Source organism: Callionymus lyra, chromosome 6, assembly GCF_982586985.1.
Source record: "Callionymus lyra chromosome 6, fCalLyr1.hap1.1, whole genome shotgun sequence".
NCBI classification, from domain to species: domain Eukaryota; kingdom Metazoa; phylum Chordata; class Actinopteri; order Syngnathiformes; family Callionymidae; genus Callionymus; species Callionymus lyra.
Window position 1 is genome coordinate 32,105,048 of NC_141823.1, and position 16,515 is coordinate 32,121,562.

The window sequence follows — 16,515 nt, forward strand, 5'->3', positions numbered from 1 at the left end:
AACAATGGCGGCGGGGCCCGGCGTCTCCATGCAGGGCAGCCCTGTTACCGAACCCACGCTATCAGCCCAACAAGGAGGAAATCAAAACCAAGCGGATCGAATCAAAACTGAAGATGTCACAGGTACTTGAACAACAATTTCAAGTTTATTTGTGTTTAGGAACATCCGACTGTACACTAAACATGCAGCCCGTGCTAACGGTTAGCCAACACTTCAAACAACAACAGAGGCTCGTATTTCTATGCTTAAAAGAATTTAAATTATCTGGTGTAAATATAAGGATTACGTTTTGATATTATATTTATTATAAACATTCGTTTGTGTTTGCCGACCGCCGATTGAAGTGAACACGTAGCTACCCGTTAGCTAGATGTTAACAACTTCTGATTCTCAAGCATGTTAACGAGAGTAACATCTACTGTTTACAAATACGACTAAGAATCTACTGCGACAGCAACTTTTCTAACTCGAGATTTATATAACTATTCGACAGTGATGAATACAAACATCTCGCACTTTTGTCCATATCCGTTTACACAAAGTGAAACCTTTATTATTCTATTTTTTGTTTTCATAAAGTCAAATATTGAATATCCGTTGCATTAGTTTAGTATACAACTCATATAAACAACTTCCCACAGAAACGATCATTTTTAAATAATGGTACTTTCAAATGAATCTATTTAGTGTTCTTATTCATTCTTATTCTTATGCAGCTAAAAAGGTTGCTCAAACTTGCTAACTTCTTCCTCTTCAAATTACTGTTTATTACACAATTATGTCAGCAATTATGTCATTATCCGGTGAATCAATATATGTCAGAAAGAAGTAAAACTTGAGTGTTGAATATGTTCTGAGATTTTTTGTGTTATTAGTTTAAAAAAAATGTCTGCATGCTTCTTACAATCACTGTTAATCTGTAATCAACATTACATTTGTAAGATTTATATACAAACAAACAAATAAAGGTGAAAAGCCAATATAATACAAAAAAAGCAGTAATAATAATGCTAACTATGATGCTACTACCACTAATAATAAAAGCTACAATTATGTTGTAATAAACTGTAATCTGCTTTCAATAAGAAGCAATACAATTAAGAAAAGAAAAGCAAAGGAAAATAATCATAAAAATAATACATGTTTTTGGTTATATACAGTATGTACAAATTTGGGATTGTGACAAAAAATAGAAATGCTTTATAGATAAGACTCGATCACAAATTGTGTTAATGGTTTCCCCCTACTTGCTACTATGCACAGTAGTTTACTATGCGTCCCGTATAATAGAAGATCACACATAATGGCCCAATAATAGCAGTACTGTGAGTAGATGTGTAATGACTGTGACTACTGTCACAATTAGATTGTTTATCAAATCAATGTTCAATATCAATGTTGCATCTTTTGCTACGTTTTCAGAAGCTGAGAAGCAAAGTCGAATGGTTATTCTTCTGGAACGACTTCATGCCAAACACAATGCATCAAGGCCATGGCAGGAAACTTGCAAAGTCGTCCGTCAATCTATGGTAAAGCTCTTTTTTTCAATCCGCCCTACAACCAGCTCTAGCAGATCTTATTCCACCACACTGTTTCCCAACATTAATTACTATCACTATTTTTTATATTTGCATGTTAAGGGACCAATTAAATACTACAAGTCTTCATAAGTCAAATTTTATGTACTCGTTCATAATTTATATTTAGTTGAACAAGACTGCCAAACTGTACATGAGCCAAAGGTTAAAGGGTTCTAAAAGGTTTGAGCTTGCCTAAAAAAGAAAGATTTGTAGAGGTAAGTATTTTAATGGTTTATTGTATTACTTGATCAATTAAATATTATCATCTTTGTTTTTGTGACGCAGGAGAAACGTGGTATGATGAATGCTGCTGGCCATCAGCTGCTGCTCAATTGTCTGGAGACCCTTCAGAGGGCACTAAAAGGTGATCATTCCAAAATAATCAAATGTTCCATGGTTTGTGCTAAACTTCCTTTAATTCTATGTAAGCAGCATTGTTGGGCAAATCACTCAAAATGGCAATGCATTATTATTGTTACATACTTCTTATTTTAAAGTAACATTACAATAATACTGTCTTTTATATTGTTGTGCATTACACTACTTTAACATTACCTTTTCCCTTATTTTCGCAAAAATGTTGTCAATATAGCAATATGACGGCTGCATTTAAGGTTCCGGTCATGATAATATTGTGGCAGAAACTGTAACTTTTGTCATATTACACTTGAAATCAATGGATCTACATCCAGTAGTATTGTTTATTGCAACCTTCATTCTGACTTGAATAAGAGGAGAGGTGGGACTGTGGATAATTGACTTGTTTCAAAATTACAAGCAAAATTACTTGTTGCTCTATCAAAAAAACATAATTAGTCCTTAGCTTCAGAAGAAAACAATGATTATATGCCATAACCCAATGAGACAAAAAATGAAAAGGCTTTAAATTAAATCAAAGTGGTCTACGGACAAACAAATGCATCAACAGATGTAACATGCAGGTAGAAATTTTGCTCAAACTTAATACCTTATCCTCAATACACTGAACTTGATTCAGTACAAGTTTTGATGGCACCAATAGAGTTAATTCCTTTATCTGACACATGCAGTTATTTTGTCGTGGCCAATATTCAGAGAAAATGTCAAGTTTGATCAAGTGGATATGACCCTTGAATCTCTTGTGTTGCAAATTTGTATGAAAAAAAAAGTTTAAAATGACATTTAGTCAAATTGGTGTGTCGAGTCTTATATTACTATATTCTTTGTAATGGCACTGCTGTGCTACAGGGAAAAACTTTGCGTTACAGTAATGCAGGATGTTTACTGACGAGTTTGTTATCTATTTTACTATGTCCTGTTCCATGAGTACATATTATATTCTTCTTCATTTTAGTTACATCACTGCCCTCTATGACGGACCGACTTGAGTCTATTGCCCGACAAAACATGTAAGTGTTCCCAAGCTTTGGGCTATAATGCATTTTCAAAGTTTTAAAGTGGGTATGGAATGTCCCCTTGGTCATTCACAAAACTTTAGATTAGATTGGATTAGTTTAATAGCCAATATCCTCCTATTTCTACAGGTTGGGCTCACATCTCAGCCCCTCAGGAACAGAGTGCTACATCACATCTGACATGTTTTACGTGGAGGTGCAGCTGGACACCAGTGGACAGTTGGTGGACGTCAAAGTGGCTCATCAGGGAGAAAATCCCACAGTCAGTACAAATTATCAGAACAGGATGTTTGTGAGATTTTTCTTTTAAAGTAAAAGCATTTGATGTATCATAAATGGAATCCATTTAATCCACTTATTGATTAGCTTGATATCACCTTTGCTTAGAAAGTTGTTGAAGGTTAAAAACAACATTTATTTTTAAAAAAATGCTCCCAAGTGGTTGACTAAAGTTCACAAAATTGGATAAATGAATCCCTTGGGTTCCCTTTTTTGGGTCTAATGTAATTGTATCATTACAAGCATAGCGGTACAAAAAGGTGAACCTTTCTCATTGGCAGGCAACCATTGAACAACTGGACTATTGGCCCAATAGAACAGGAATTATAGGGAAGATAAGAGTAAAACATTGAATGTTGGGACTATGGCATAAAGGTGTATAGAATTATCAGATCTGATAAACATGATGGAAATTTGCCAAACTTTTAGTTTGTATAAATTTATATACAGTTCTAAGAGTATGTGATCTTTTTATGATTTCAATTTTGCAGAACTACAACCTCCCATGATGCATCCCTGCGCAATAGCCAAAACTAATTGTTAGCTTTAAATATTTCACTGATATTTAAATGATGTCCGTGTTATCATTATATTTATATCTATAGAATAAAAGTATTTTGTTTATAAATCAGGTCATTGTGTGATGGTGCATTAGTAGAATTTTGCTTTTCAAGGAGATTGATTCGATCACATGATCCCAAGAGGGAAATCGGCTTTTGCCTCCCCTTGCTCGCTGCAGCTTCAGTTTGAAATAACTGATGTGGTGTTGTTTCACAAGAAGGCCTGAGACTCGTAGACTACACTTCAAAGGATCAAATGCAAATCATTTTGTTCGGTATATTTTAAAAACGGATATTTTTTCTTTTATACGTTATATATAATATTGTAGTGACCATCTTTCGCTGATGGGCAGGTATGCATCATGTGAGCTTTCAGTTCTCTGTGCACCATTAATTAGTTATGTTAGCTAATTATTGTCTTGCCCCAAGTTCTGTGGATTAGTACAAGTTGTTACAAATGATGAATAAAAAAAAGATTTATCCTTTTTTTTAAAAATGTCCCTTTTTATTTCAGAGTTGTCCTGAGTTAATTCAGCATTTGAGGTGAGAAACTGCAAAACAAAACTATTAATTATTAAATTAACTCAAGCTACTTTCTAGTAATTTACAATTGTTTGTCTTATCAATGTTGTTAATGAGATTCTTTCCTTTTTTGGTTATTATTAGTGAAAAGAACTTTAAGGAGTTTTCAAAGCATTTGAAAGGACTCGTGGAGCTATACAAACTTCCTGGAGACAAGTAAGCGCACATTAATATTTCATTTATTGATAATATTACCAAATGGGGCGACATAGCTCAGATGGTAGAGTGGTTGCCTGCAGTCCAAAAGGTTGCAGGTTCAATCCCAGCTCCAGACAAGCTTGTGTCGTTGTGTCCCTGAGCAAGACACTTTACCCTGATTGCTCCTGATGGTGAACTTGGCGCAAGTGTGCATGCCTACTCACATCAGTATGTGTGAATGGCTGAATTTCCCCTCGCGGGACTAATAAGGGATTCTAAAAAAAAAAAATGACTTGGTCTTACCCTTATGTTGGCAACATTTTTTCAATGAATTCTCCCTTTGACAGTAAACTGAAGAACAAAATGTACATAGCACTGCAGTCTCTTGAGTTGGATCTCACCAAGATGATGCACATGTTTCGGTAAGTTCCTGTGCTTTCTAGGAAACTGATAAGAGTTCTTATTCTGTTATTCTTGCTCAATGTAAATTACATTAATAATAATGTGAAAATGAGACAATAACAATTCATTATTTCTAAATGATTTATCCTTTTACTAGGTTTGCAACAAATGCAACACCCGTAGAGACCATCCTTCATGGCAGTGTAGGCTTGCTGACTGCCAGAAGTGGAGGACATTTAGTCTCACTCCAGTGTTACGTTTCCCCTTATGATATATTTGAGGAGGAAATAAGCATTGATGGGAATGGTAAGTTAAAACGTTGTTGTTGTTTTTGGCTTATTGTGTTTTGGCATTTTCTTTTCTTTTTTTTAAGTGCCACGTTCACTGGGTGTGAGTGTGTGTGTGACCATTGAAGGAACATCCTCTATATACAAGCTTCCAATTGCTCCTCTCATTACTGGATCCCATCCAGTTGACAACAAAGGGTAAATAACAGTTCATTTAATATTAACCATATGTCAACAACTGGTTTTACACATTTACTTTTGTCTAATCTTAAAAACATTTTCCTTTTTTTTTTTTCAGAACCCCTTCTTTTTCTACAGTGACAAATTCAAACTGTGTGGACTTGCCAGCTTGTTTTTTCCTCAAGATGAATCGTCCCATGCCTTTCTCAATGTCTTTCATCCAGAAACTCGGCAATGCTACATGTGAGGTTTTTCATTTTACTAACTTCATAGCCATGTCAATAACTTTTGCAGTTTCATATAGATTAATTGTATTTCTAAATGTTAGCGAAGTACAAAAAAAAGACAGAAGATGGGGTAGAGGCTAAGTTGTGGTCTTGGGCCAAACTTTTGACTTAATACTATAATTGTGTCCCCCAATTCAACTATTGTCTTTAAATCTTGGTTCTCCGGTAGACACTGAAAATATTTTATGCAAATGATTTAGTATAATGTGATTCATAATCATCATATTTTGTTTTGTGGTTTTACTTTAATGTGTCCTTGAACAATCTTATTTTAAACTCCAAGTCAAGCCATTTTTGACTCAGGTGGCTTGATAGGTGATCTGATTTATATATAAATAAATCTTAATAGCAGATCTGCGCAATATACAGCCACTACTTTTTCGCAGCTGTTAACAGCTTTTGCTAATGTTACTTGTTTCAGTAAAGATATTTGATTTGAGTCTTTTGGCCGAAACTGCATGTTTGCTATTTCTTAATGAGAATTTGCAGTAAAACCCAAATACTTATTTGTTTATTTGAAACTGTTGTCTTGATATCACAATATTTATAGTAATGATAGCCAATCTTTAGAAGACCTTAATTATTCAAAATCAGATTATTTTAAAATGTTTAAAAAAAATGTTTAGTACTTGAGATGTATTCTATATGTACTTCGGTCTAAGTAGTTTTCATTTTCTTCCCCAAGCCATCCCAGTGTTTGAGGGTTCTCCAATTCTTTCCCCTCTCTACAAGTTAATTGTTCAGAGCCGGCTTCAAGAAGATAATGGCTCATCACCAGCACCTTCACGCAACATGCACTTCTATTCAGTGAGTAGAGTGGTTTTGTCTGTTAAATTACAATGCTTAGCTCGGACAATTTGTTTGCAGGTGTTGCCAGATCAGCAACACTGCTACTTCCTGAATGGCGATGCCCCAGTTCAGGATGGTCAATCACTCCAAGGTGTACTGTTGACCAAGATCCCTTTCCGCCATCCTGCTCAAGTGCCTCTTCTGCTAGATATTGTTCGACACCAAGCCGCTTATAACACTCTGATTGGTAGCTGTGTTAAACAGACCTCCATCAAAGAAGGTTAGTGATTATTTACTGTTTTCAGTCAGGTTCATTTGCTATTGATTTATATGAAACTATGTATGCGTTGCCCCTTCAGATAGTGCTGGTCTACTCCAGTTTGAAGTGTGCCCACTCACTGACTCCAGCTTCAGTGTATCTTTCCAGCATCCTGTCAATGAATCGTTAGTGTGTGGTAAGCTACCATTTCTATTGTAATGTTCTATTTAATTTTGATTGTTGTAAAATATCTAGCTGTTTCAATATTTATTTTTTATTTCAGTTGTGATGGAGGTGATTGACTCTAGACAGGTGTCTTGCAAATTATATAAAGGACTGTCAGATGCGCTCATCTGCACTGATGAATTCATCACCAAAGTGGTCCAAAGGTGAGCCTAATCTTGTAAAGCAACTCTATGCATGCGTTTGTGTAAGATGCGTCGGTCTCAAAAAGCATAAATGGTTGTGTACCACTGTAAAAATGTAAACAAGTACAACCTTCTGGTTGCAAGTATTGAAAAGTTAGATAATTGGTTGAATTAATGAGCTTTTTCAAGATTCAAGATTCAAAGTGTTTATTGTCATATACATCGAGAAACACGTTTCCCTATGCAATGAAATTCTTTCTTTGCCGTCCCTCCACAAATATCGGCGTAACAAAAAAATAAAAATAAATATACATAGCAAAAAAGTCTAGATAAAATAACAATAAAAAAAAAAAATAATATAAGAAAGGGAGGGGAACTGTACATGAGATGGATTTTTGATTTTTGATTTTTGACTTGACTGTTGTATTTCTATTTTAGTCAAAATGGCTTTTTACAGCAAAGAAGCTTGCATTTATTAGCAAAATGTTATTCTGAACATTGAATTGGAAAGTTGTTAATTTACACAAAATAAATAAGTTTGCATTGCCTTCAATATGGGTAGATGAAATGCCAGATGGGTATGTCTTCAAATTTATTATTAATTACAGATTAAAACATGGACCCCATTTTTGTAAGACAATTCATGAAAAGCTAAGTAGAAATTTTCTTGGGAGACTTATTGAACGTTTTTTTCAATTAAATTAGTTATTGTCACTAAGATTTTAAGTTATCTTTCCCTTTAGGTGCATGTCCATTCCTGTGACAATGAGGGCAATTCGGAGGAAGGCAGAGACCATCCAGGCTGACACACCGGCCCTTTCCCTCATAGCTCAGACAGTGGAGAACCTGCCACCATCTGGTAGTCCTACTTACAACATGGCCACTGGAGATATGACCAACCCAATCGGACTTCCTGGTCTTCCAGGCAGCAGCACCCCAACTGGTGGCGGGATTTCTGGAGGACCAAACTTCACAGGCCCAATTACTTCTTTGTTTGGAATATCAAGACAAGATAGGCAATCACAAGGAGGGGAATGCCAAGGACAGGGTGGTATTGTTGGACAGCAGCAACAGCAGCAGGGCCAAGGTAATTCTGATGATTACAGTAAAGTCACTCAGAATCCAATACTGACAAGTCTGCTACAGATTACCGGAAGTGTAGGTTCAAGTCCTAGCTCCCAGAATGCCCCACCACCCCACCAAACTCCCCCTCCAACATCGTCACCTGCTAGCAACACCAAAAATCATCCAATGTTAATGAATCTGTTGAAAGACAACCCTACACAAGACTTTGCAGCATTGTATGGTTCAAGTCCATTAGAAAGACAGAACTCTTCTTCAGGGTCTCCACGTACAGACGGCATGGGTGGTCCCTGTCCTTCTGGCAACACCAAAGTCAAGAAGAAGCGCCCGAAGGTTCCCGGGATGCCTGGTGTTTCGAGTGCACCCAGTGGAGGTGGAGCTCTAGGCATGAAATCTCAGCAGACACCATCCATGTCTCAACATCATTCACAGCATCAAGTCACACATGAGGATGACTTCCACCGCGAGCTCCTATCCATGGACGTAGATGCATCTCAAAATATGTTTGATGTTAACTTGCCAGTTGAAGGCTTGGATACCCCTCATAGCATCACTCCTGCTCCTAGCCAATGTGGAAGCCCACCTTCTGCCCCCAATATACCTTATGCACAGACCCATGTTCAGTCTCAGCAGCAACAACCGGCAGCTGTTCCCCCACGAATTGTACGCCTGTCTAGCTCTGATAGCATCGGCCCAGATATCACAGAAATTTTGTCCGATTTGCCTGAGCAACCAGGCAAGGGCAACAGTGGAAGTCACAACCAGCACAACCTGGCAGGTGGTGGTGAGGATGGTGGTCCACTTGGCACTCCAATTCGTGACTCTTCCAGTTCAGGCCAGGGAAGTGCTGTATTTGATTCTGCAGATATTTTCAATACAAACAGCAATGAGAATCCTTTCACTGATGCTGCTGATCTCATTGCTGAGGCTGCGACTGCTGCCACTCCCACCAGTGACTCCTCCTCTACTAACTTTTTCCCAGATGCTGCTGACTTTAACTCTGACCTTCTGAACTCGGGCCATGGCTTCTCTCAGAGCTATTTTGATGACAGTTCTCCAAGTGCTGACGGTGATTTGGATCTTGTCAAGGGTTTTGGTGGAGGCAGTCAGCAGAATACCCCATCAGGTACACCTCAGAATCCAACTCCCCATGGACAAGGCACCCCAGAGCCCTCCTTGAAGGATCCTTTTGATATGACTATTGTCTTTGGGGGCAATAGTGGTGGGGGAAAACCTCTTATGGGCCAAGCTCCCGATCTTGTAGATGGTGGTTCTCAGAGTCCCCTCATGGGTATGGCACAAGGGCCTAGTGAATTTAAATGTTCAGACCCTAAAGTTAAACCACAACAGGGACCTAATCGGCCAAAAGAGGACAATGGCGCAAATTCAGGAAGTGTTTCTGGAATGAGCAGTATTTCTTCTGAAGGTGGTAAGCAGGTTAAACGTAGCAGAACCCCATCCAGCGAGGGAAAATCCAAGGATAAGCCTCCTAAACGCAAAAAGCTTGACCCAGATGGAAAATCCCCATCACACAGTTCAGGGGGAAGACCTTACACACCACCTAGTGGTGGCCCAGGATCTGGAGGAAGCCTTAGTGGTGGGGGGTCAAAGTCTCCTGGTAGTTCAGGGCGTTCACAAACTCCCCCTGGTGGTGCCACACCCCCTATTCCCAAAATTACTATCCAGATTCAAAAAGGGACAATTACTGGAGGAAAAACATCATCCCATAGTGGATACACCTCCAGCAGTTCAGCCTCAAGCAGCACGGGTGGATCAGGGGGAAATAGTGGCAGTAAAAGTCACCATTCTCACTCTTCATCTGGTAAAATAAAATCCAAAGAGGGTTCCATGACGCAATCTAGCAGCTCCAAGCCTGGGAGTGGTGGGAGTGGAGTCTCTCAGTCTAAAAGCTCCTCACAGGGGATGGGTGTGGGAAAACCAGGATCCTCCCCCATTACCAAACATGGACTCTCTGGGTCTGGTGTTGGTGGCAGTGGAAGTAAGATCAAGTCCCAAGGGGGAAAACCATCTGGATCATTAATGAATCCTGGCATAAAGCCCAACATTTCCCCTTCTCATTCTCGCTCTAGTGGCTCAGGGGATAAAATGTCCTCCCCGATGAAAATTCAGCAATCTCAAGTTGCGGGAACGCCAACTTCTTCTAAAGCCAAATCACCTATTGGTTCAGGAGGTAGCAGTTCATGTGGGTCTAAGTCATCAGCAGGAGGCATGGCCTCTCAGAAATCAATGGGGGGGGTATCCTCAGGTTCTTCGTCATCCTCCTCCAACTCCTCTAACTCTAGTTCAGCTGGAAACTCTGGTGGCTCACAGTCTCAGTACGGGGGAAGCGGAGGTAGTGGATCAAGTGGAGGAGCTGGTCAGAATAATGCAAACAACCCAAATGCGAAGGGCAAATCTCCTAGTCGCAACAAGAAGCCCTCACTGACTGCAGTTATTGACAAGCTAAAGAGTGTTGGGGGTGGAGGAGCAGGGGAGGATGGGGATATTGGACCATCAGGAGGAGGGAGTGGTGCTGGATCTGCTCAAGGCAGCAGTTCTGGTAGTCAACCAAACAGTGGCCCCACTAGTTTGGGACCATCTAAGCATTCTGGGTCCTCTCAAGGTGGAGACTATAAACGTGAAAAATCGGATAAGGAGGGAAAAGCAAAAGTTTCAGTTTCAGGAGGAAACAGCGGGGATAAAAAACTAATTGAACCCAAATCCGGAGGAGGGAGCAGTTCAGGCCTAGCTAAGATTATCATCAGCAAACCTGATGGTGGCTCACCTAGTATAAAGGCCAAAGTCACACTTCAGAAAGGAGGGGACAGTTCTGGAGAATCTATGCGTCCTCAGATCTCTAGTCTCAAAGCATCTCCTCTCTTCAGTGGCTCAACACCCAAACACGACCGCTCTTCCCCAAGTCACAGCCGCTCACCTGGTTACACCCCACTCAACCACGACAGTGAGAGTGAGTCTGGAAGCAGCTCAGTGGCAGAAAAATCTCATCAAAACAGTCCTAGCTCTGACGATGACCAGACAATTCGTCCACTCCCCAGCCACGATTACATGAACTCCATTCCACTTGGCTCTGGAGAGAAGCACAAGAAACACAAGAAGGAAAAGAAAAAACAGAAGGAGAAAGAGCGCGAGAGAGAAAGGGACAGGGATAAGGACAAGAAGAAATCCTCTACATCTATGGGATCATCGTCTCATCCAATAAAAACTGATAGTTGGTCTCGCTCTCCCATCTCGGCATCCGATACCCCTATTTCCATGCACAGCTCTGAGCGTCCTTCCAGATCAAGCCCAATGTACATGAGAAACGAGGATGACGACCTAATGGACTCTGCCCTGACGGGAAACCTGTAATTTTATATCCTTTAAAAGTACCATTTTAATATTTATTTCAAAGCAGTCGGACATTTAAAACGGACAAGAACTATTTTCAGAATTGTTTTTAAATGAAGTTGCATCTTCTAAATGTAAATAACCTGTTTTAGAAATGGCCTTAAGCTGTAGACCGTATTCCCCAGATACAGATGTGGATAGAACATGCTGAATAAGAGTTTGTTATAAAAACCATTATGGCAAAGCAAGAAAGGCCAATTAATATTTTGGTTGTTTGAGTTAAGTCATACTAATATAGTTTTAGAAGCTTGAAAGAAACATTTCAAGTTCTGTATTCCGTCATCATTTTCTGGACACAGGGAGACCGTATAGTATTGGGACAGCATCCAGATTTTAGTAGAGTTTAAAATGAATAATTATGGTAATAATTTAAAGTTAAAATGTGTATTGAAAAGTTTAAAAAAAAGTTCCAACACTGATAGAAACATTAGTAACAAGAAACATGTTTGTGTAATTAGAATATGCATTTGTTTTTCATAGTGAAGCATGTTTCTAAAAGTCCCCCCCCCCCCCAAATAGTCTTTAAAATATACAATTTGTTCTGTGGACCAATTTATGCAACTTTAAAAAAAATAATTCTGGATATTATTTCCTCTTTTAAATAAGTACCGTACATTTTGTAGAACAACTACAGTGTCTTTAAAAAAACGTCAAAATTACAATATTTTGGGATTTTACCTATTTTTCGCCAGTGTATTTGTATCATACAACTCTTTTAATGGGCATTAAAAATAAAACAAAAACGTACTGTGTGTCATTATTGGCAGGACTTGGGATGATTCAATAACTAGCTAAATTGATGTGCTTGGATCTTCTGTCATACTTTATCCATTGTAAATTTCAAAAACACAATCTTTACAGGATAATTTCATGTCATTTTCATATAAAATCTGATTCACATACTCAAGAAATAAGCTATTAAATTAGTTTTGTGATTTGGCCCATGGAATAAAAATGGGTACAATTAAATTAGCCGGTTTTTATCAGCAATAGTTCGTGAGTCCTTCAGCTCAGATGAGTTTTGCAATGGATCTGCTGGGTACGCTGTGCATGAACTGCAACACAATAGAACAAGAAAATACAAAGTCAAATACACAAATTCTGTTAGAAAAATAGGTTGATAAACTTGTTTTTTAATCGTTATTTTAGGAATTTATTTTAGGCATCTTCCTTGCTAACGCTCTCTAGACAAACTAAAAGCTCTCCTCCTTTATCACACACAAACCTAATTGGTTATCTTACTTTTCTTGTCGACCTGGTATTACAATCTTTAAACTTCGTGAAAAATAGCCTAGCTAAAAAATTATCATTGCATGGGAAATGATATACCTATAATTAATCATTTAATATATATATATATATTTGTTAAGGCTAAAATCTTTTTCACTCACTTGTGATATTGTTAAATATATGGTTTCAATGATTTCATGATAAAAATTAAACCTAAAAAAGGTTCTTTGCAGCAGATGTTTTCCTTAACAGTAAGACTTATTGGTAGCACAAATTATTTGTACAGAAATGTAAATTGGACAACCATACACTAACACACACACATTTCCCTTTTATAAACTTTTACACATTTGATGTTAGGTCAAAGGCGTGAAGGGGGGACTGACTGGCTGACAGTTTCTTTCAGGATAAATTTCAAAATTCTGGTTCTTAATTTCAGATCTATTCATGGTCAGTCTCCACCTCACATCCGGTGATCAGATACAGCCTTACACCCAACCATCGGGGTCTGAATTCTATGGATTAGAATCTGCTGAGGGTTCCGTGCACACGCTTCTGGACCAGAGTAGAGAAATCCTTCCAGGCTGTTGCTCCTAGGCATTGGGACGATCTTCCTCTCCCTCTGCCTTTCATGGAGTTTACTGACTCCTTCAAGGAGAATCTTAAGACCTTTTTATTTGTCAAGGCTTTTTCTTAATTTTCTATGTGCAGCTGTGTTTGTCTCTATGTTGTCTTGGCCTTTTAAAGCATGTATTTTAACTATGTAATGTTATTGATTGTTTAACTGGTCTGAGAAAGGTGCTTTACAAATAATAATTACTTACTAACTTACACTTCTGTGTCCTCTTTTGAGTGACAAAGCCCATACAAAAGATATACACTCTCCAGAGCTACTTTCATTTTGCTTCCAACAGGAAGGTAAACAAATGTGTTTATCTTTTATTATGGCTGACTTTTTCCCCACATGCCAATATTTAAATGCAAGTGTAAAACATGAATTCCCCTTCCAAAATCCTGGGTTTGCAATAGCTGTCTCCCTTTTCAGTATTATCCTCTGAACTGTCAGCATTTTCATTAGAACTTCCCACTACATCTTTATACCATATGTAGGTGATTATTGGTTGAGTTGATGTGAAGGCTCTATATCAATCGCTTTGTCTCTAGCTTTAATATCCTCTTCATCTTCAACCTTCTTTTAAACCCTTTTGTTACCTCACAGTCAACCTGTGACCCAGAGGCCCGAAAACAGTTGTTTGTTGGTGTCCCTTGTGATGTCTCTGTGTCAAGGTGAATGACCTGCAGCACTGCATATGTACAGTATTTATGGAAGCCAGTGGAGAGTTTCGTTCACCTCAGTGTTGTTCACCTTAACCCAGAGACAATACAAGGGACACTACAAACGTATGTCATCTTGACCCTAGATACCACAAGCGTTGACAATATAATTTTTTCTTTGTCTTGTATTTTTGATTAAGCGTCCTCTAGAATTTTACAGTTTTTTAAGCAGCCCAAGTGTAAATAAGGAAATTTTCAAAACATCCAGCCTGCATTACAAATAACGGAAAAAGGAAAGTAATGTACATTTTTCTATTCTGATATCTGCATGAGATGTATATCTTTTTTTTTCACATCTAAATCCATGTTTGAATATTTTATATGCATCATTTTTTAATAGCTTCCAGATGTTTTGGTCAATTAACTAAAACGCTGTGTAACATCATTGTACTCGATCAAATGCATGAGATACACCTTTTATTTTCATTTTGCACATCTCAATTCACTTTCAAATAATTAGTATATGTAAATATTAGCTGTTTTTAAATAGCTTCCAGATGTCTTTATTTTATTTTAAAATTTAAGTTACTTTCAAAACAAAAATTAACATTTTTACATTTCACTAATCGCTTAAATGAATGTTCCTGTACTTTCGCTTATGAACGGGAGATGGCGTCCTAGTTTAAGGACACAGCTTCGTTTCATGTCTCAGGCTCTTCATTGTATTCTCATAACCGATCCCATCGTATTGGCAAACCGTATTAAATGTTCACCACTTTAATTTCATACTACTGCATTCCTAGTTTTTTTTTGTCACATTTAATGCCTTATATCTATGTTAAATATATATATATATATATATATATATATATTTGATAATATTCCCCTCAATTGGTTCTCCATTTCCATCAAACGTTTCCCTCTTCTCCTATAAACCCAGCCGTTTCCCCTGTATTCTGTAACCTTTTATTCTAAGATTGCGCATAAAAAGGATAAATAATATGTAACATGTATTAGCTGCTACTGCAAAACAAAGGAAAACACAACAATGTTCAAATAACATATGGTTTAGGCATGAAAGGCTAAACGTTCCTAAGAAAATGCTTCATTCTGACCTCTGTCGCCTCCATTTGTCCCAAGTGACGGTGCATGAAACAGTGCCCTGAGGCTTTTGCTTATTGACCGGTTCCTTGACTCTTCTGACCGGCTGCTGGAGTCCCAAAGGATCTAACAAATTGCTTCACAGACAAAAATACTTGAATAATGAAAACAAAAAATGTTGTCTCAGTTGTTTCAAGAGTGACGGGAAAGGTTTCTGCAGTGCCTGCTCAGGAGCTGACTGTTCAGTCCACACTCGGATGAGGGAGGTTACCTCACTCTTTGTGCTGCATATGTGCTAGTTTACCAAGAGCAGGGGAAATAAGAGAGAAACCTAAAGTACTGCAGGATGTTGCTTGAATGTCACCATAGTCTCTTAGATCTAAGAAGATCAGAACCATATCAACTCATTAACTTTCATTTGGGTCAGCTGTCTCTTTCTAGAGAGACTGTGCATGATGTTTTTCTGGAATTTTTGAATATTTGATTTCCAAAGAACCAGATGGAATCTTCCATAAAATCCTCATAAATAAAAACCTTTTTATTTTGAATACTAGCAGTCATATATGCTTGTTTTAAAATCAATGGGCTCATACTACCTTCTTTATGGACTAGAATTGACCTGCCTGAAATGATCTGTCTGATTAATTGTCCGACTTGGCTATTTTTACCATAAAGTTGTAAGGATTGATTCTATGAAAAAAATCACAGTCAAGTTGTTCCAAGAAAGAGTGATTTTGTAATGGTGAATAATGTTGCAAACATTTCAAAACTAGACCTCCGTTATGGGAATATTTTAATGACATCATTCAAAGCTGGATGATCAGTTGCAAAATGTGGTAAAATGTGTAATATAGCTAAAAACCTTTGATGCACCCTGCTTTTACTATCCACTGAACAAATAAATGAACATATTAATTATCAAGGACGTATAAAAATACATTTTTTTGATGAAATTGCAGCTTAGGTAGGCGTTAAAGGCTTTCCTGGGAGCTAATGAAAAACATTGAATCCAGTATCCGCTGACTTGGTCATTCTTTTCCCTGTCAACCTTTTCATACTGCTGATCTCTTCTTTTTTCCAGCACATTAATTTCCCTGTTGTCTTCCTGTCACTTGATTGGATCTTCTAATATTCCTGCATGTAAAAATGTCATGTGATTTTAATGCTTTTTTTTCATCATTCAAAAAACAACTTGAGGCATAAACACTGCTACAGTTCACTTAAAATATGTTAAATCCAATGCAATAAAGCAATAGTATGAGTTCACGGCACTTACTCCGATTTTCTCTCCAAATAATAGTAACAAGCCTAAT

The 16,515-nt window shown here is 37.8% G+C and overlaps 1 protein-coding gene across 1 annotated transcript; it reads left to right on the forward strand.

Moving 5' to 3' along the window:
- Positions 1 to 12,343, forward strand: med1 (mediator complex subunit 1). Its single transcript, XM_087792759.1, has 16 exons — positions 1 to 122; positions 1,423 to 1,529; positions 1,866 to 1,944; positions 2,914 to 2,968; positions 3,104 to 3,236; positions 4,328 to 4,356; positions 4,480 to 4,551; positions 4,881 to 4,955; positions 5,093 to 5,241; positions 5,309 to 5,420; positions 5,521 to 5,645; positions 6,375 to 6,496; positions 6,557 to 6,758; positions 6,838 to 6,933; positions 7,021 to 7,126; positions 7,849 to 12,343. Exons 1-16 carry the CDS (start codon positions 5 to 7, stop codon positions 11,555 to 11,557), a joined length of 5,289 nt encoding a protein of 1,762 aa, XP_087648885.1. The 5' UTR covers positions 1 to 4; the 3' UTR covers positions 11,558 to 12,343.
- The last annotated feature ends 4,172 nt before the right edge of the window (positions 12,344 to 16,515 follow it).